Source organism: Drosophila arizonae, chromosome X (assembly GCF_054131065.1).
Source record: "Drosophila arizonae isolate 15081-1271.41 chromosome X, UAZ_ARI_1.0, whole genome shotgun sequence".
Classification (NCBI taxonomy): Eukaryota; Metazoa; Arthropoda; class Insecta; order Diptera; family Drosophilidae; genus Drosophila; species Drosophila arizonae.
The window spans coordinates 8,798,803-8,819,625 of NC_142927.1; the positions used below are offsets into that span (position 1 = coordinate 8,798,803).

The 20,823-nt window shown below is 38.4% G+C and overlaps 2 protein-coding genes across 6 annotated transcripts in view; both read right to left on the reverse strand.

The window, feature by feature from the left end:
* Positions 1 to 6,805: 6,805 nt before the first annotated feature.
* Positions 6,806 to 20,823, reverse strand: part of DIP-beta (Dpr-interacting protein beta) — a 48,390-nt gene continuing 34,372 nt past the window's right edge. For 2 of the 5 annotated variants that reach the window (XM_089473473.1, XM_018014583.2), the window contains exons 5-10: positions 18,463 to 18,655; positions 18,233 to 18,361; positions 12,417 to 12,536; positions 11,098 to 11,268; positions 10,264 to 10,319; positions 6,806 to 10,112 (exon numbers count right to left, since the gene is read on the reverse strand). In XM_089473473.1, coding sequence (XP_089329599.1) covers positions 9,768 to 10,112; positions 10,264 to 10,319; positions 11,098 to 11,268; positions 12,417 to 12,536; positions 18,233 to 18,361; positions 18,463 to 18,655 — 1,014 coding nt within the window. In that variant the 3' untranslated portion in view covers positions 6,806 to 9,767. The remainder of the gene's footprint in view (positions 10,113 to 10,263; positions 10,320 to 11,097; positions 11,269 to 12,416; positions 12,537 to 18,232; positions 18,362 to 18,462; positions 18,656 to 20,823) is intronic. The other 3 variants (XM_018014582.2, XM_018014580.2, XM_089473472.1) reach the window with 2 other exon arrangements.
* Positions 15,058 to 15,735, reverse strand: LOC149267854 (uncharacterized). Its single transcript, XM_089473474.1, has one exon. It carries the CDS (start codon positions 15,689 to 15,691, stop codon positions 15,146 to 15,148), a length of 546 nt encoding a protein of 181 aa, XP_089329600.1. The 5' UTR covers positions 15,692 to 15,735; the 3' UTR covers positions 15,058 to 15,145.

Here is a 20,823-nt window from a genome sequence, read left to right on the forward strand (position 1 = left end):
AGCTTACACAAGAAACACGCACACACACACACACACACACACACACACACACACACACACACACACACGCACGCACACACGGGCATACATACACACACATACACACACATACACAAACAATTACATACATATACACACACAAGCATATACACGCATGGGCGGCAGTGAGCGCTTACTATGAGAACTTAATTGTTTAATAACTTTTTTTGTGGACGTACGATCTTCATGAAACTTTTAGATTATGTTTATAACATGGATATGCATGTAATTGCTAAAGCACAAGTCTCTAGTATTTGAAATAAGCTTTTTACAAAAGTGAGGGTCAGGGGGTGAATTTAAGGGTGGGGGGTTAATTTTAACAAAAACCGAAATTGTATAAATTGCATATAAGCATACATTAAAAATTTGGAGACTCTAGCTATACAGGTGTAGAAGATATAATTTTATAACTGGGTTTCGATAAGGTTTTTTATCGATAAAAAAAGATCGGGATGAGTTATCGATTTTTAATGATAAACTTGATATGCGCGCTGTAATTACGGACATTTAAAAAAAATTTGAAGTCTCTAGCTCTTATATCTTCTGAAATCGACGCGTTCATACATACGGACAGACGGACAGACGGACAGACGGACAGACGGACAGACGGACGGACGGACAGACGGACAGACGGACAGACAGACGGACAGGGCCAAATCAACTCAGCTCGTCGCCCTGATCAAGAATATATATACTTTGTGGGGTCTGCCACGCCTCCTTCTCCCTGTTACATACATTTCAACAAAACCATTATACCCTGATTTCCCATTGAAAATGGGTTCAGGGTATAAAAAAATTTAAAAATACACTGAAGATGCGCCTAGAGCTTGGCTGATCGACAACTCAATACCCTGTAGGCAACGAAAATAATTATTATACTTGATATGGCCTGATTTGGCCTAGGCTTATAATTGATTTACCTTGATTTGCCTGCAGAGGCGCAAGATCCCAAAATTTTCGAGCTCTACCTGTAATTATTCTCGAGATCTACACAGCTCTAAGTAAAATTAAAGTTGTGTTCAAATCAAGTGAAAATGCTGAACAATATATTAATATTATATTTAGGCAAAGGCTAGCAGCACATCAGCTCAAGACTCCTCTTCTTTTGCCTATTTTGTCAAATTACAGGGTATGCAGAGAATAGAGGCAGAGAGATATAGGCAAAATATATATTTTAAAGCCGGTCAGCGTTTTTATAGATACTTTTCTACACACTCACACACACATGTATGTAAAATATATAGGATATAGTTTATATGTATGAAGCTGCAGTTGGTCAACAACAGATCGCCAGCAGCTGGCGCTAAGCCGCAGTTTCTCTCTCTCTCTCTCTCTCTCTCTCTCTCACTATTTTTGTATGTGCATTGTTGTCATGTCAGCACACACACATACACACACATACGCACGCGCTTGTACAGCTGTGTTAATATTGACACCAAATAAAAGGGACTTGTTTGCAGGCTTTTGGGCAACTATTTAAATAAGGATCTGGTTACGTTTGCCTACAACAAAATGGCCAACAAATTGGCAAATAAACAACAGCAAAAAATTATATTTATAAATATGTGGCCAAAAAGTGATCGACTAAGCGATGCCTTGTTGAAAAATGCACAGTAGCAAAGAATCAGTAGGGGCAAAGAAATATCATGAAATTCATGTCAAGGGCAAATGATATTTGTAGTGTGGGAATATCCTTAGTGTTATAGAAAGGCTTACTATATAATATATTAGGTACGAAATAAATCATCCACAGCTCTTAAGGTCTCTGAGTTTTGTGCTTTTAACAGCGTATTTTTATGGCCGCAAATCTATGTCAAGGGAATAATCTGATAACAAGATTTTAAAATTGCTTTTTATCAGAGCTTATAAAATCTTTTAACTTCAGCTCACATAGTATCTCAGCTCGATATGATTATGTATGCACTTGAAATATTTGGAGATTGTATATATATACATTATTATTATTTTTATTTTATTTTATTTTTTTTATAGAGAATGCCCTCATTGAAACTATGTTTTTTCATGTTATATACCTACATTTCGTGTTGCCAAATAATTCACACAAATTAAAAAAAAAAATGTTTTCAAATGTTTCATTTACAAATTTTCCTTCTAATATATACCCTATATTTTCATTTTATTTATCTCTATATGCGCCATCTATATAGCGAAAGTCTAGAAAATGTCATATGGGCACAATTACTCTTCCCCTCTATCTCCCCATCGCTCTGCTTCTGTCTTTCCCACTTAATAAAAATTTGAAGCAAGCATTGTCCTTCCATTTCCTTTGATCGATATCTTTATTCAGTCAGAAATGTGATAATAATTTACAATCATCTCGTAGGCCAAAAAGCGTACGAGAAACTAGATTTGCAGCTCATAGATTGATGCAAATATGCGAAATTGAAAAAGTAAAAGGCATGGATTGACGGGTGTTCATATTTGATGTGATAGAAGTCGATTGTAAGTGTCGCAGACGCATGCGAAAATCGGCTCTGCACGACTGCAGCATACTCTGTTTGGGTTTGATCAAGACAGGGCATTGATGACTAAATATAAAATTGTATATAATATTTATATTGGTATTGTTATTCCCAGAAAAATGGGAAAAAAAATGAGAGCAAGCCTATAATCCATTTGTGCTTAGGGGGAAAATGTATATAAAGACGATCCAATGCTGGGTCTCTAAATTTGAAGACGGAAGAGCCAAACTTATTTAGTCTGAAGAGAGAGAGAGAGAGAGAGAGAGAGAGAGAGAGAGAGAAAGAGAGAGAGAGAGAGCAAGAGAGAAAGAGGGAGAGGGAGCGAGAGAGAAAGAGGGAGAGAGAGAAATAGATAGATAGAGTAAGAGAAAGAGAAAGAGTGAGAGAGAAAGAGAGACTACCTAATCGGTTAGGCTGAAAGTCCAGAAGACAAGTATGACTTGAAGCCAATATACCCGATTTGCGCAGTGTATTCGCTCGGCAATTGTGCGTCAATCACCAAAAAATGTGTCCGTTGCAATGGCAAAAATGTTGCCAAAGGCTGCATGCAAAAAAAAAAAAAAAAAAAAAAAAAAAAAAAAAAAAGGAAACGAAATGCAACTGCAAGTTTGTACACATTTAACAGACACACACACGCACATACACACACAATGGGCTGTGACAAACCATAAACACACACATTCACACACAACACACACGTGTCTTGATTATTGAAAAAACAGAAACCGCAAATGTTGTGGTAGGAGGCGACAGGCATTGCATGCCAGAACAATGGTCATTTGAGCTCGATTTGTTTCGAAAAACGTTATGTAAATACAAATACACACACACACACACTTACACACATATGCAGAGAAATGCAAATCTACAAATCTAGCAACCAACAACAACAACAACAACAACAACAGCAAAAAAAGAGCATGCTCTATACAAATATTTTACAGTATGTTTTGTTGGTCAAATGATGGTAAACAACAGCAACAACATTCATCTGTCTATCTACAGCAGATGTGCGAAATGGTATGTATGTGTGTGTGTGTGTGGTTGATTGTGCGGGCGTGTTTTTTTTTTTTTTTTCATTTTAAAGTTGTAGTTACAAAATATGCACAAGTCTGGCAGAGTTATTTATATTGTATGTCGCACAAAAGCACAAATAAATATACTAGAAAGCTAAGCAGTGCGTTAGCAGATACCCTGGACATTTTTGTGTATTAGTGAGGCATGCTCTAGCTAGACTACAGCTAAAGCTGAACTAAGTTAACTCCTCTTTGAGGGGGGAGCTGAGAAGTGAAGCCTTCAGCAGCTGCAAAGATGCCTTACGTCTATGATTAATTTAGAGATTTCTTGATAATTTCACATAGTCTCTAATATTTTACTTTAGATTAGCAGGGACCATAACGATTATAATTTTTAGAGCAAAAAATTAAAAAATAATTATTATTTTTTGATAAATTATAATTATAATTAATTAATTTTTTATTAATTAATAATTAAATATAATTTTTTAATAAAAAATTACGAATAAAAGTATATCCTTTTTTGAATTTGCCATAAAAGGAATTCTTATGTGGGTTTTCCTCTCTCTTCTTGAGAGTTCTTTTGACCCTCAATTTTTTTAAATGCGTAACTCTTATTTGCGGTCCCTGTAGATTAGATTAGCTTAGGAATTTCTGGAAAGTAAGAGCTGCAAAGCTATGGATAGTGAATAAACTCGACAGTAACTACTAGCGATATTATTCATGGCTTATTTGGTAGTCCTAGCAGCTTTAAAGCTTATAATCAAAAAAATTTTATATTTTATTTATATTTATTTTTAACTTTTCATGTTAAAATTATTTCTTTTTAATTTAGTGCAATCTATATGTACTTAATCAATATGTAATCTAATATTAATGTAATATTAACAAAATTTAATTATGAAGTATTAAATAATGAAATATTAATTAAAGTTAAAAGTTTCGCGTAGAAATATTAAGATAGAAAATATAAATTAACTATTAATTATTTATTAAATACTGATTTCCTGATTAATAGATAAATGTTTATTTTTATGAGTTTTTATTTATTAATTTTTAATTAATTTGAATCAAAATAAATAATTTTTTTAAAATTTGTATTTATAAATTTATAGATTTATTTTGGGTACACTGTTGCATTATTTTTAGAGCTTAAGCATTGAACCATTATCCTTATTTTCTGTCATCTGTCAAAGATATTTGTTAAGCATATTAAATTATTATTATATCTCAATTTTTTAGCTCAGGAATTTTTATTAATATTGCTTAGCATTAATACCAATTAAATACATTCTTAACCAACTGTAAAAGAGTTATTAAATCTTACCTTCCTGTACCCTAGTGGATTAGTTTACTCACACTAATTGACTCTATTATCCGCTAAGTGAGACGGAATATCTAACACAATCTAATATTCACCCATCTAATTGTTCTATTGAAAAAAAAAAAAAATCTACATTATTTTCAATCATTTCTAAGCTCAACAATTGTTTCCACGCGAAGTTTAATGTTACCCAAATCAGGTTTGAGTCTTATAGAGCTCACATGCCAAACTTCTCAGGTGTAGCTCTTAAAGATCCTGAGATATGCAAAATACAATGAAGAGATGAGATAAAGGACAGCTTCTGTCAATCATACCTGTACACCCTGCCAATTTATATAATACTGCTAAGCAAACTTAATATTTCTTAGCCTCCATCACGTCAACTTAATTTACAGGGTATTTCAGACGACAAGCGCAAAGAAACGAGTGCAAAATGAATAATTTGTGTGACAATGCTGCCTGAGCCTGAGCCGCAGTCGTTTCCTGTTTTTCTGTTGCTTTTCGGGCCAGAGAGTGTGTCCCAATGCAAATGGAAAAAATATCTTAACATTTGCATCTTTTACATTTCGCAATTGTTGGGCACGAGCTAGGGGGTGGACAGAGCGCGGAGCTGGCAGTCAAAGATTTCACAAGAATGGAACCAGAGTCAGAGTCAGAATCAGAGTCAGAGAGCCAGAGAGTACCCGAATCCGAATCAGAGAACCAGTTGGCTGAACAGGCAACTGGCAGCCAAATATTCAGAGAGCTAGTGGAAAAGTGGGCGGTTGTTGGAGCAGGGGCATGGCCTTAACTTGAAGCTGCGTCTCACGTTTGTCTAATAGTTGAAATTCATCTGCATAACCATGTGACTGAGTTAGCTATGCGTGTGTGCTCAGTGCTGTCTGTATGTGTGTGTGTTTGTGTGTGTGTTGATGTGTCTACGTGTGTTTGTGTGAGTGTCTGGTTTCACGCTGTATGCACTGCTAATGATTTGATGTCGTCTCCAGCGCAGCTCAAGCTCCTCAAACCACGCGGCCAGAGTTGCCACGTTGTCATGCGAGCAAGGGGGTGGGTGGCACGAGTTAAATGAGAGAGGGGTGGGGTGGGTGGAGTGGTGCTCAGGCTGGAGTATGCCTTGCCGAAGACAACCTCCTCAGCTATTCTTCCCTCGTCAACTGCCTCAAATTGAAGTGCCTGGCAAGTCAAGGCTTAATGCCAAAGTTGCTGAACTTTAATATAATCCAAGTTGATGGCAGCGCTGCCAGCGTTGCCAGAGTGTCAAATGTTTGCGCATGAAGTGCTACACTTGGAGCTGAGCACGAAATAAGTTATATCTATGCATGTATATGTACATACATACATATGTATATGTATATGTATATGTATCTGAAAAAAGTTGCATTAAGACATCTAATTGGCCTTGACTTTAAGGACGTTGTTGCCAGCAGCTCGCGAATTTAAACTTTCAGATTCTGTAGGACTCCATTGGGTGTCCGTGTCAAAAGTGCTTCAGCTGGTGTTTGAGCCAGATCAAATGGAAATTACAGAAGCCCTTTGTTAACTTGAAGTCCTCCTGCTAAAGCGCATGTTAAAGTTGTATGTAACCTACGTCTCATGTTTGCTTAATATAATTATGTTAACGCCATGTTAACGCACGCATAACACCTTTAATTAGAGTTAATGCTAAAGTGTATGTTAAAAGCATGTTATTGTGTGTCATGCAACAAATCGAAGTGTTAAAGCATATGCTAACATTAAATGTTAACTGATAAATGTAATAAAGCGCATATCAAAAATAATGTTAACGACTATGTTAACGCCAGCTCACATAATAGCTCTTTTTTAGCGCATGTTATTTCAATGGCATTTTAAACGTAGTCCAATTTATTTTTGTCGATTGTGAATTAATCGAGCTGCATGAATTGCCTAAGAAATTAATAATAAAGAACTTTCCCACGCACCATAAATAATTCATTTTTCATTGATTTATATTTTTTTTTCCATATTTATTTCTCATTTATTTTGCAATTATTTGTTTGTTCAGTTTGTTCTGTTGTTGTTTATTTCATATTTGCTTTGGGTATTGGTTTCGCTACTGCTTGGGGCTGTGTTCATTGATCAGAGTTTACAATACAAATACAAACAATATTTTTATATACATGGAAAATAGGCTAAAAATTAGAATAGGAAGAAGAAGAAGACAATTGCACCGATCTATGAAATATTGTTGAGACTTGCAAGTATTTCTTTTATTATTTTTTATTTCCATTCATATTTTTATAGTTTTGTTAATTATTTTTTGTATGTGAGTATTTTGACTCTTGAAATCTTTTTTTCCTTTTTTTTTATTTTTCTGTAGCGTAGACATTGAATGCATTACGTTTTTCTGGTATATATATATATTTATATGTATGTATGTTTGTGTGTGTGTGTGTGTCTGAGTGTATTGTTATATATATATATATATAGATAGATTTTTCTTCTTTTTATGGATCTGTCACATGAAGAACTTAGTTAACTTTAACTTATCTTAAAATCGAGTGTTTATTTTCTTCGTTTTCAATTGTTGCTAAATTGTTGTTGTTATTTATACTTATATATGTAACTTTGATTTGCTATGCGATATCGTTTATCTCAAAAAAAAAAACTTTATACATATATATAATATTATATATATATATGTCTGTATTGTATATATATTTAGTGTATAAACTTTTGCCTTAGTATTTGTAAAATGTATTTCTTGAACTCTCTCCCTGCCTCGCTGTGTTTCTCTCTTTTTAACCCTCACTCTCTCTCTCTCTCTCTTCCATTTCGCTAATACATTTGTGGTACGTATATTAAGTCAGAGTCAGGCTGATTTAACCGTTAGATTACTATATTGGGGCTGCGTATACCCTAGCATATTGCCGAATCGTGTCACAAGAGTTTGCATTATGTAATTCGAGTATTTTGCTATCCACATATATACACATAATATGTATCATGCATATACATATATATATATTTTAATGTAGGTATATTGAATATCGAACACACATACATACATTATCCATTGATATACATATATATGTTTTTCTTTTTTTTTTTTGCGTTTGTTTTTGTTTCCTTTTTCTCAGATGCATTTTTGGCACATTTTCTTTACGTTTTACTGCAAATATTTTTACACAATATCAAACAGGGAGTTAAGCTGAAACACGCATTATATAGTTACACATGCACGCACACACATATGCACATAGGTGTATGTGTGCATGTTCTTTAGGGAGAGAGCGAAGGAATTGGATTTGGATTGATTACCTAACGAAATAAAGCTGGGAGTTTCTTGGCATTTGCTCATGTCTTGATTGCACTGGTTCCAAATCAATATCATTAGTTCAAATTAAAAATCTTGAACTTATATAATTCTCATACTAGTTCAGTTAAACCAGCTCAGCTGTAAATTTTCTGTATAGTGGTTCGTGTAATATACTCTTTGATTGGCTTTTCGAAGAACCGGTTCATTTGAATTCGTTCATTTGAATTAAGCTATCATGTGTACTTGTATAGGTTGGATCCATTAATTTTACATTATTTGGTTCAATTGAACTAGTTTTGTAAAATAAAGATATTTTATGTTTATTATAAAAAAAAAATTAAATAATATGTATATATTAAGTTTGCTTTTCGTAGTAGTTCATCAGGTGAACCAGTTCGCTAACTTGCCAGTCTAACTGTAAAATGAACAATGCCGAATTTTAGCTAATCTAAATGAAACCAATTGCATTTCATGAACAAATGCGAGCAATGCGTTAACAAGAGGTTAAGAACACTACAGGTGCGAATATTTACAATATATCGTATTTCATAAGTTGTATATAAATATTTATCATAAATATGATTTGAGCTGAACCGTATATATAGTATAACTAGTTGTATATACAGAGACCCCTAACCCACCCATTATGAAGTCGAACAACAAAAATAACATAAATGTGACTTGTAGACAAATATATGTATATGGGGCTTTATGGGGCTAAGCTATGTTAGATGTTGGATTATCCAGCTGGGTTTCTATTATATTCAAGATTATTTATAGTATGCATGTGATTGGGTCTTTAGTTTTTTGTTAAACTCTTGCAGAGCCTATTGATATCTGAGAGGATATAGTAAAATCACTTCAGAGAGACGAGCTGTTCGGTATGGTTCCCTTTGAATCGCTCTGAGTAAGGCCCACCAGTGTGAAGATACTCAGAGAAAACGAATCGAGGAGCAGGGCAGCCTAAATAGCATATAGCTAACTAGGGCTACCCACATATCGAAAAGCTACAGAATTTTATTGAAATTCTTGTTCCGAAACAAGACAATATAGAGACAATATATATCATATATAACAGACAACTCTATCGATTGACTTGCAGTTCCAAGATCATATGATATCTAGTTCCGCTGCAAAAGTCTTTAAGCTCGGCGAGCCGAACTTTTCTTTTCCTTTGTAATACTTGAAGTAGCTAAAGCCTGTGGAACCAAAGGAAAATAGAGAGAGTAACATATGAACTTTGACATTTTTCTTGCTGCTTTCGTCTTTCCGCTTATCTTAAATATTTAGTTTTAGTTATCTTTTGGTTTTATTTTCTGTAACGAGGTAACATTTAAACGCGTTGTTTTTCAATTTCCATTTAATCTTAACTACTTACGTTTACATCAATTTCATTCATTATTTATTTTATTTTTTTTTCCTGGCTTTTATATTGAAATATGACCAAAAACCTTGAGCCCCAAAAAAAAAAAAAAAAAAAAAAAAAGATGAAACTCTTCAAACTTTTGTTCATGTTTGTCTGTGTGTGTGTGTGTGTAGGGGGCGTGGCATATCCAATTTTGGCCATGCGTGTGTGTTGTCGTCTTTTGTTGTTGCCAGCGCATTCTTATAATTACAATTTAATTAAGCTATAATATGAAACGAGCTTTGCAGCTGCCGTCGCCGACGCCGTTCGCTGCAGCCATTGTCCTTGTTGTTGTCACTGTTGGCGCTGCGACTCGAGTCGAGCCATTGCCCTGCCCCCTTGGCCCTGGCCCACTGCCATTTGCCAGAGAGCAGCAGCAGCAGCAGCAGCACACATTGGCTGTTAATAATACAAATAGTGCCAATAGAAATGGCTTTATTAGCTGGCGCGCCTTGGCCGCACCCCCGCTGCCCATGTCGGCGTCCTGGCTGCGGTCCTTGTAGAGGCGACCGTTCTGATTGCGCGAGCCATCCTCGTGGCGGTTCTCCTTGAGCACCACCTCGTTCTTCTGCGGCATTTGAGACGTGGAACAAAAGCGTTTTGTTTGATTTCATATCAATATCATATGTTTGCTTACAAGTGTGTGTGTGTGTGTATGTGTGTGTGCGCGTGTGTGTCTGTGTTTATGGGTGTGAGTGTGCATTGTTTGCTTCACTTACCGTCACTTCGTTGAGATCCTCTTCGCGCTGCGCCTTTTTGCCAGGACGTTCCATTTCTGCGTGAAGGAAAAAACGCCGAAAAATGTAATCAAAATGAATGAACTTGTTCAAGTGAACCGAAATAGTATCCATATTTTTTAAATTGTTATTTTATTAGAAATTTGGAAAAGCTTTCTTTTTGAGTTAAGAAAAAAACTCCGAAAAAATGCAATAAAAATCAATGAATTTGTTTAAGTGAACCCAAATAGTATCCATATTTAAATTTAATTTTTTTTTTTACATTCGAAATTTGGAAAATTGTTCTTCTTGAGTTAAGAAAAATCGCCGAAAAAATGTAATCAAAACGAATAAACTTGTTCAAGTGAACCGCCGAAATAGTATCCAAATTATTTTTTTTATTTGTTTTTATTTTATTATTATTTTTTTTTTTACATTGGCAATTTTGAAAAGCTATCTTTTTCTTTGTAGCTCAGCAGGACCCCCCAAAAAGGTTACTGGTTCCATTTAAAGGTGATCTAAATATGATTCTGTTGGTCAGCTCAAAAATTAACTAGTTTAAGTTGATAGCTAAAGAGTTAAATATTTTTGAACTATATCTGAAACAAACTAAAACTTGTCTAAGAAATTGATTGAATGCAATCTAAGTAAATAGCGAAAGAGCTAGTAGACAAAAAGAACTAGTTCGAAATACTCAGCTTATTCCATAAACTAATAGTTCCTCAATCTAAAAGAGTCAGCTTCATAGTGAACAGAGAACTACCTGAACATGAGGCCTACTTTAATAGAGAACTAGTTCTCTTGCATATGTAGGTGTTCAACATCTCGATAGCTTACCGTATAGTCGTATGGTGCCTTCGGTGTCGCCAATGCTGTTCTTCGAGATGCACTTGTAGCCGCCAAAGTCGGTCGACTGCAACCGTCGAATGTGAAGAATCATCTCGATGGCGTACATGTTGTTCTCCTTCTCGGTGAGGGCATACCGATCGCCGGCTATAATCATTTCGCCTGCAACGAGAATCGAACATCAAACTGGGAATCGCCTCATGCGAAATGCGAGGAAGCAGCAGCAGCAGCAGCGAAAAGTTCACTTTGATGATGACATTTGTGCTGCCAGCGACGACAGCTCGTGCCATGCTGTCACGTTTGCAATATACGTCAAATGCACTTGACAAGAGCCACACAGAAAAACAACAAACAAAAAGGCGGAATACAAAGAAAAACAAAAATAAAACATAGAGGGAAAACAGGCGAACCGGCTAAGGGTTTCAGGCTCCAGAACTTTGTGAGCCAACAAGAAAATATTTGAGCATCGAACACGAACCAAATAAAGACAAATTGCGGCATTGAAGGGTTTATAAGGCTGGCTTCTTCCTATACTGCTACATTCTCTCTCTCCCTCTCCCTCTGCCTGTCTCTATCTCTATCTTTTTCTGGCTTTCTCTGTCTGCCCTCAGTCAAATCCAAGCACCAAATGGAAAACGCGCAAAAAATAGAAAAAACTGGCACTAGTGGAAAAAAAATCAATGAACTGGGTGTACAATCTAGAAATACCTTGTATTTAGCTGTGTGGCCTCAGGCATAAAATATATCCATCAAATTATCAATATATCATTAGATTGTTCGATAGCAGGTGCTATCGAATTGAATCTAAGTAAATTGATTATATATAGTTACAATTTCATAGTTAAAAAATCTATGGATATTATCGAATAATTATTGATAATTATCGATACATAATTTTCATCGATATGTTGCACATTTCGATACATTTTTTTCTAAATTTTAAAAATGGATCTACTTAACTTAATTGATCGATAGCTGGGTGCTAAGTCCGATCAATTGACAACTGTTTCTAATGTACCCACAATGGCAATGCTTGCATGATCAGTGAATTACAGTTAATTATCGATATTATTATTATTATATCGTAAAGCTGCAAATTAAGCCTATCGCAAAATTTGATTCTCTTCGGCTTCGATAGGTGATGCTAGGTGTCAGGCATTGCCCTCGTCGAATTGCTCGCTCACAGGGTATGCAATGCGTAGCGCGTTATTTCGAAAAGAAAAAACAAAACAAAATGAAAAAAAAAAAAAAAAAAAAACGAAGAGTAGGAAAATAAAGGAATAAAACGACAGCAGAGCCAAAGGACTTACCGTTCTCGCGCTGCCAGTAATTGATGGCCTTCGGTGATGCCTCCACGTTGCAAATTAATGTGACATCCGTTAGAACCGGGGCGCCAACCAATTGGTTTGGCACTTGAACCAGCGGATGAACTGCAAAGTGAAAGAGAGAGAAAGAGAAAGAGAGAGTGTGTGAGCGAAAGAGAGCAGTGAGTGTGTGTGAATGGGTTGGCTGAAACAAGTTGGTCAACATAATCATCATGGCTGCCAATGGACTCCATCAGCTAAGCAACTAGTTGCCAGCCCCTCGAGCGGCCAATTAACTGGCGAACTGGTTCCGAGCGTGAGCATTGGATGCTGTGACTCGCATTCGAAATGCCGTTATTTGTTAATGGCAGCAACGTCAGCTGATACGTTTTTAATTGAAAATGAATTATTTTGCTGTTAGCCCCAAACATGAAGCCAACAATTTTTTGTTCCTTTGTGCAACCCTTTGTGCCGCTTGCTCTTTGCTAGTCGATGCAATCGAGCATATAAGCTGGTCTAGCTGTTGCTGAGAGTCAGAGAGGCACTGCCTTTGAGTGCTGTTCAGAGCGCCCTCCCATGCGAGTCACATATTCAGCTAAACTCCATTTGCTTTAACATGCTGTTAACATTATATACACTGCTTACGAATTATTGCTAACATAGCTTATATTTAGATATATTTAGCTTATATTTGGAGTCAGCTTAAATCTAGCTTATGTTAAGCTTATGTTAAGTCAGTTCTGTCATTTTTAGACACTGTTAATGAACGATGAGTCACTTTTTGCTAACATAATGTAAAGTTCTATTAAATGCATATAGTTCACATACTGTTAACAGCTGTTAGTTTACATAAGCTTCGCTTAATTTGAGCATATGTTAACTCATTTCTGCTATTTTTTGTTTGTTTCCCCACATAAATCGCCCTTAGTTAACATGCTGCTAATATTTAGCTCTACAAATTTTAGCTGTAGCTTACTCAGAGGTAATGTTAAGCTCATGTTAACTGTAAGCTAACATGCTGTTAAGCGTCCTCTGGCCTAATGCCAAATATTTTCCCAAATACTCAATCGAATTCACGTTAGCATTCTGCATTTTGCTTAATTTTTTATAGGGTATTTTCGTACTCTGTAAACTTTTGCCTTTGCTCTGCTCTCCCCACTCTTTTCTCCTACTGTCTTCTCTTCTCGGGTCGTGTCAGTTTGTGGTTTTTGCTCTGCAATTTTTCTTGCTCCTTTTTTATATTTTGTTTTTTGCTTTTTTTCCGTTTTTTTTCCCATTTGTTTTGTTGTTTTTGGCATTGTCTTGGGCTTTGCCGCTGACCATCATTGTTTTTGGCTTTTCAACTTTGGTTTTTTCATTTTTCTTGCTCTTATTTCGGCCAGCTGTCCGCCATGGCATGCCCAAATGCCCCCAGCCTGCCCCCGCGCCCCACTCTCCTCGGCAGCCTTCACTTCGTTAGCTGCGCCGTTGCATTGCTTGCGTTCAACCGTTCATTATTGGTCAATTTATTGGATTTGTGCATGCTTCAAGTGTGTATGTGTGTGTATGAGTGTGTATGAGTGTGTGTGTGCATGAGTGTGTGTGCGTGTATCTGTCATGTAGCATATGTCATGTGTTGTTTGTCTTGACTCGTGTTGTAATCCCTGCGCCATTTTTGTGGCTCGGCTTTCCTTGTTGTTGTTGTTGTTGTTGCTGTTTTCGCATTGCCCATCAACTTATTGAAAATGTAATTTGTTCTAATAGAGTTTTACAGCTGCTTCGACAGAGGCAGCAACATCAACCCCATCAACAACAACAACAACAGCAATAACAACAGCAGCTGAAATTACAAAGGCTTACACGCGGCGTATGCGTAATTTCTTGTTGACTTTCCTCTGTTATAAATTGATTATACGCGGCTTGGGGCAGACCATGAAGAAAGTGAAAGAGTAGAAGTCCAAATTCGTTCTTTCAAAGACAGACACAGATTGGGAGATGAAAGAAAGCAAGATGAGTATGGTAAATAAACATAGTAAGATAGTCAGATTGAATGAATGAGAACAGGAAAGATAGATAGCGAGTGAGAGAGAGAGGGATACAGAAGGGGAAAGGAAAACATAGAGATAAACAGGAATGGACTGTGAAAGAGACTAAGAGTGAATAAGAGAGAGAAAACGAATGACAGACAGAGAGTGAAGAGAAGGTTCGAGATACAGAGAAATAGAGGGAGACATATATAAATAGAGAGGTAGAGGGAGACGGAGAGAGAGAAAGACATAGAGACAGAGAGAAAATGAAACAGAGAGTAAGTGCGAGAGAAAAAGAGAGATGGTGGGAGAAAGATAAAGAGAGACATAGAGAGAGATAAGATAGAGATGAACGAGGAATTACAAAAAAATTACAAAAACAACAAAAACAGGTGAGAAAGTAAAATATAACTAAGTAGAGGTGGAGAGGGAGAGTAAAACGAACAGTGAAAGATAAAAGAATGAGACTAAAAAGCAGAAGCGAATATCAAGAGAAAGCCTAGAAGCAGAGAAGCAGAGATAAGCATAGAAATTAGAAAAGGCCGTAGAGAGAGTGAAAACAGAGAAAGTGAGGTGAAGAGTGCAGAAAGAATGATCGAGATATGAACGTAGGCACCAAAGAAGACAACAAAAAAAGGGAATAAGAACATATTTGAACATAATCAATTTATGTTTTTATTCAAAGCACATTGTATAAGAAGAGGAGTCAGCTGCTGTGGCAGCATGAGCCTAGCCGCTGTTGCTGTCAGTGCTGGGGGCATTGGTGGTGCTGCCCACACTCGTGATAGAGTCAGTGGTGCTAGCTTCAGTGGTGCTGCTTTCAGTGGTGCTAGCTTCAGTGGTGCTGCTTTCAGTGGTGCTGGGCTCAGTGGTGGTGGAGCGCTTACCGTGTCCGCCATGTCCACAATCTGGACCATGACCGCCTGGACCACGACCACCAGGTCCAAAATAACCGCCACGGCCGCCTGGACCACCGAAACCACCTTGGCTACCGGGACCGCCACGACCACCGCCTTGACCACCTGGCCCACCTGGACCTCCTCGACCACCGCCTGGACCACCGAAGCCAGATTGGCTACCGGGAGCTCCTTGACCACCGTTTGGACCAGCTGGACCGCCTCGACCACCGCCTGGACCACCGAAGCCAGATTGGCTACCAGGAGCTCCTCGGCCACCGTCTGGACCGCCTGGTCCACCTGGACCACCACGACCACCGTGGTGTGCTACGGCAACGGCCACCAGAGCGAACAGTGTTACAAGTATGTAGGTGCGCATGATGTCTTCTCTCTCACAGTTGGAAACTGACTTTGAGTTAGTGCAGCTCTGCTTGGACCTTTTATAGCACTTCTATTGACTCTGTTTCTACGTCAGCTCAACTGTGTGCTCAGCCTCTTCAATTTCCAGCTGTCCGTCCGTCCAACTAAATGGCAAAAACAAATGCGTCACCGTCTCGCTTTCCATTCAGAGACGTCGTCCGAGCTGCGTTGAATAGCACAGCTGTTCTATCTATTTGATCATTGTGATCTATTTGATCTAACGGCCAGTGGCTGACAAGCGTAAATCGAAGAAAATGCGTCAAAAGCAAAAATATGTCTCATGAATGCCAAATCTTAATGCAATTCTATATAAATTTATTATGATAATCACAATGATAATCAATATCAAATTGATAATCATAATGGAGTTGATAATGATAATCAGACTGAGAATAGAAATAGTAAAAGATTATAATTATGATGACTATAATGACAGTCCTGATGATAATGATAATCACCTACTGCCTACTAAATACGGAATAATTAATACCAAGAAAAATACCAAATTTCTTAGCATGAGTTCCTCTGCTTCTGATTAAGTCTCTGAGTAATTGGAGCCTGTCGAGTCGAATGGCTTTAAGGAATACATGGCAGGCACTCAAGCAGAGCATCACACACGTAAACACACATAATCTCTTCCCTTTTACTACTATTCATCTCCCTCTCAGAGTCGCTGTCTCGCTCTTGCGTTTCCCATTCGCTGACAGCCTGTCTGCCTGTCTTGTTTGTCTGGTGGAAATTTAAAAGCCAAGGATCCACTTAATTTTCTGATTAAAATCAATCAAGCAAAGCGCTGAACCAACTTAAGAAATCAAGCGGTAAATGTGCCCATGGGGGCGTGGCCCCAGCGCGGAGGTGGAGCAGGCATTGGGCGTTTGGCGTCGTTGCTGTCAGGTTAAGACAAACAAGCAGCAACCGGCTGAAGATGCAGACGAAGACGAAGATGAAAGCGAAGAGCAGTGCAAAAAGCAACGAGCAGAGGCCAGAAGAAATCAGAAAAGACAGCAGCAGGAGGAGGCGACAGGAAGCAGGAAGCAGGAGTCCGGAGACAGGAGGGCGTGGGAGAGGGTAACAGGCAGAGTTACGCCCATATGGGGTTTTTAAATTGAAATTGAGACGCAGTCGCAAAGCCAAAGAGCAATAAAGGGGAAAAGGGAACAACAGACGTGGCCGTGGATGGTGGAGGTAGACGAATGACTGATAGACAAACCGAAGCAGAGATGAAAATGAAATGAAATGCGAGAGTCACAAAAATTGAAGTACAAGATAAGAAGAGGCAGAAGAAGGAGAGGAAGAAGAAGCAGAAGCAGAAAAGAGAAAAGCGGAAAAAATGGAAATTAATTTTTGCGGCATTTTAAGCAGAGGCGTGTTGACACCGACTGGGTGGGATGGGATGAGGGGGTGGGGGGGTTGGTTTCTCTTGAGATAAACAGAGGAGACTGCTCCTTCACCTCTTGAGGTGCGAACATATTGGTCGTGTCAATATAAATTGCAGATAGAATCTTTTACCTACAATATAAACACACACGCGCACACGCACACACTCACACATATATACATATAGCCTTGCACATATTTTCAATTTAACGAAACTCTCCCTCCGGCATCCGGCGGCTCCCAACGTTTTTGTTGTACCTTTGCAAAAAAATTTCATTAAGTTTAATGCGCTGCAGCAGCCGCTGGCACATCGAACTCCAGAGGGGGCTACGGTTTGCTTTGTGGGCGTGTCAGCTGCTGCCTGACTCCCGCCCCCATTCACAATTACCACATCACATGATACTAAAGGCTGCTTGCCAGCCAGCCAACCATCCAGCCAACCATCCAGGCAGGCAGGCAGTGGAAGCCAAAAGCTGCTCAACTTTTACAACAGAAACGTGACGTCTAGACTAGAACTCGCTGCGGCCTGCCTTTGCCCAACCCTAATCGGCTGCCCGCTTCGCCTCCCATTCGCCGCAGGACACGCAGCTAGCCGCTGTCCTAATGCATTTGCAAAGTTTGCCTCGAGTAGGCGGAAGGCGGAAATCGAAACGGAAACACTTGCAGTTCGCGTTATTGCGTTTACGCTGCCGTGTAGCCCCGAGTCGTGCCGTGCCGTGCAGCACAGTGTAGCGCGGTGCTTAATAGGGTGTACTGTAGCGAAGTGCAGTCGTAGTGGAGTGCAGCCGAGTGTCGCTGGATGTGAGCGAGTGTGCGCTTACACAGCACGCACATCCGCCTAGGTGTGAGACGTTATGATTATTATTCGAGTACCGGGCGTAGGGTCATAAATCAAAGCATTTATTGGCGAGGCGTGTGCACGACTAGCAAACGCCCTGTAGATGGTTATATTTTATTTTTAAATGTCCTTTTTCGTATGTATATTCAGATCTACTCTAAGCTAACTGATAGATATTCATATACAAGCATCGATGCATATTTCTAGACACTAATTCTCTCATGGTAGCCTTGCATGCTTTACAGGGTATTTAAACTTAAATATAGAATGCATGTATATACTCACAGTGCACCTGTAGCTTCATGCGCTTGCTCACAGTTGGTGGCACTCCGTTGGAGGCGATGCACATATAGGCGCCCATTTCCGATCGCGTGACTTTCGACAGCGTCAGCATTTCGCCCTCCACCAGTATGGCTAAATGCGGCGAAAAAAAAAAAAAAAATAGGTTAACATTATGCCAAGTCTGATATGTGGTCGGTCACAAAGTTTAGCTTAGCAAAATGTTACACGCTCACCTTTGGTCTTCTGATGGACGCCATTGCGTGCGATTATCTCGCGTCCATCTTCGCGCCGCCAGGTGATCTTCGGCTTGGGATGGCCGCGTGCGCGACACACGAGCTTCGCAGAGCCACCTTCCGGTACCATCATGTCGCCGGAGGTCTCCTCGTTTATTATATCCGGTGGTATGACCACCTCCAGGGTGGCTGTCTAAAAGAGATTAAAATTCAAAACAGAATTACGTAAATAAAAATGAATTTTTTTTTTTTTTTTTATTTAAACCTCTTTATTAATTTTAGCAAATCTCAATTTGTTTGTCTTAACTTAGACGCCATCTTCACATGACAATCGCCATACTGATGCAGCCGCCATTTCTCTGCAGCCATAATAATAGTCATGCCATCCCTTTCACTCACTCATTAACATATGTGAAGCCGAAATGGCAAAATAAAGTAGCACAGATTTGTGCACCAATCAAGAATGGCTTATGAAGTGCAGTAAATACTTTTTCGAACAGTTGTGTTTATAATTATTGTGTGGAATTTATTCGTCTCATACTGCTAAGGTCTTGCCACATAATTTCATTATTTTTATTTTCGTTGCTGTTTGTGCAGCTCTGTTCCACTTTCCATCTTATGCCTATGCAACGCCTTCGCTTTGGCCATAATGGCCGCTCAAATCAAATAGAACAAAAATTGTAGCACAAAATAGAAACCAATCGAATTCAGTATGATAGTTATTATAACAGCTACAGTCTCTTCCATTTTCGTCTATGAGAAGATGTCATGTTGCGGAATCTGCTGCACTATATAATCTTCTCGCTCTCACATCTGCATTGATCGAGCGACGAAGCTATGATTGTTGTGTGTGCATGAGTAGCTCAGAATCATTTCCCTATATTGTTAGGAGAGAGCGAATCTGACGAATTCCTCAAATATAACAGAATAAGCAGCAATAACGTCTCTGCTTCGATAAATATTTTTATGCATTTTTTAATAGATATTTAATTGCAATCTTTATGCAATTCTGCCAGCTTTTACAGTAAATTACTTTAATGTTGTTGCTGCTGCTGACAGTTATGTCATAAAAAATAAAGTCAACGTCCCCAAAGGCCGCAATGGGAGAATGTAAAAATGGAAACAAAATAAACGAAAACGAAAAAAGAAAATTGCGTTAAAGGCTTAAAAGGCAGTCGAGTTGTCTGTGTCGAGCTTTTTGGCTGCCTGCGTGCAGCCTGTTTGCTTTTTATTTGTCTCATATTTGCATTTCACTCAATTCGCTTGATTTTATTGCGCTGTCGCTGTCGCTGCTTCTGCCGCTGCCACTGCTGGTAGGGGGCGGCGCAGCGCCCCGCTACGCAACGGTATGAAACGGAACGGAATGAAATTGAAAACGCAAGCGTTTTGCACACGTCGCGTCGCATTTAATGGACGAATGCTGCAAGGGCTGTCAGCGCGCACACACACACACACACATACACATATGGGCACACACATAGCAAATGCAGCCTCATTGTTTGTTATTTATTTTTATCTTTAAAGCATTTCATTGTTTGTATATTGCATTTAAATGCCGGCAAGTGTCCTTGCTAACCGCTTGCCCAAACACACACATACACACACACACACTAGCACATGTGCAGCACTAAAGTAATCTCATTTCATTCCGATTTCATTCAATTTTGGGCTTCAATCGAAATGCTCTAATGTATTTGTTAAAAAATTACGTAGTATGTTATAGTCGGACAATAATGAGATGACGAGCTCTATAAATGCATGAGCTTGACACGTATTTGGTACTTGCCTTATGCTACCTATGTATTAGTTTACAGTTCTATAACTTATTCAATGCGATCAGCACAGGGTATCTATCAGTCGAGCAAGCCCAGATTAGCTATATTTTTTCTATATATTTTTTATTGAATATAGGATAATTTATTAGATTAACTCTCTCTGTTATTGAATTTGTTCGCTATGCTCTATTTCGACTAGCTGTAGCTGGAATATTTCAGAAAATAAACAGAAACTTCCACTAATTTTGTGCAGTGTATCAAAGCTGTTTGACCATGGCTAAATGGTGAATTGCAATCGTGTGCATTCGGCCAATTGCACAAGCATCAAACACATTTATTTAGCTGCAATTCTTTTGTTTTTGTTTATCTTGCTCTGTTTTCTCTGTCTCTCTCTCTCTCTCTTTTCGCTGAGTTGGCAGCTCGGATCAACAATTCAGAATGCAAAATAGGTTGGCCAATTCTTCAATTGAAAATGTTACGAGTTCATAAATTGTGTGATTTTCTAACTGTAACTAGAACTCTAACTCATAATCAGTAAAAATACCTTCTATATACTAGTATATCACACAAACTGCTATCGATAATA

Bases quoted from the DNA above. Each gene is read 5' to 3' on its own strand.
- LOC149267854 (XM_089473474.1), bottom strand. From the start codon at position 15,691: ATGCGCACCTACATACTTGTAACACTGTTCGCTCTGGTGGCCGTTGCC.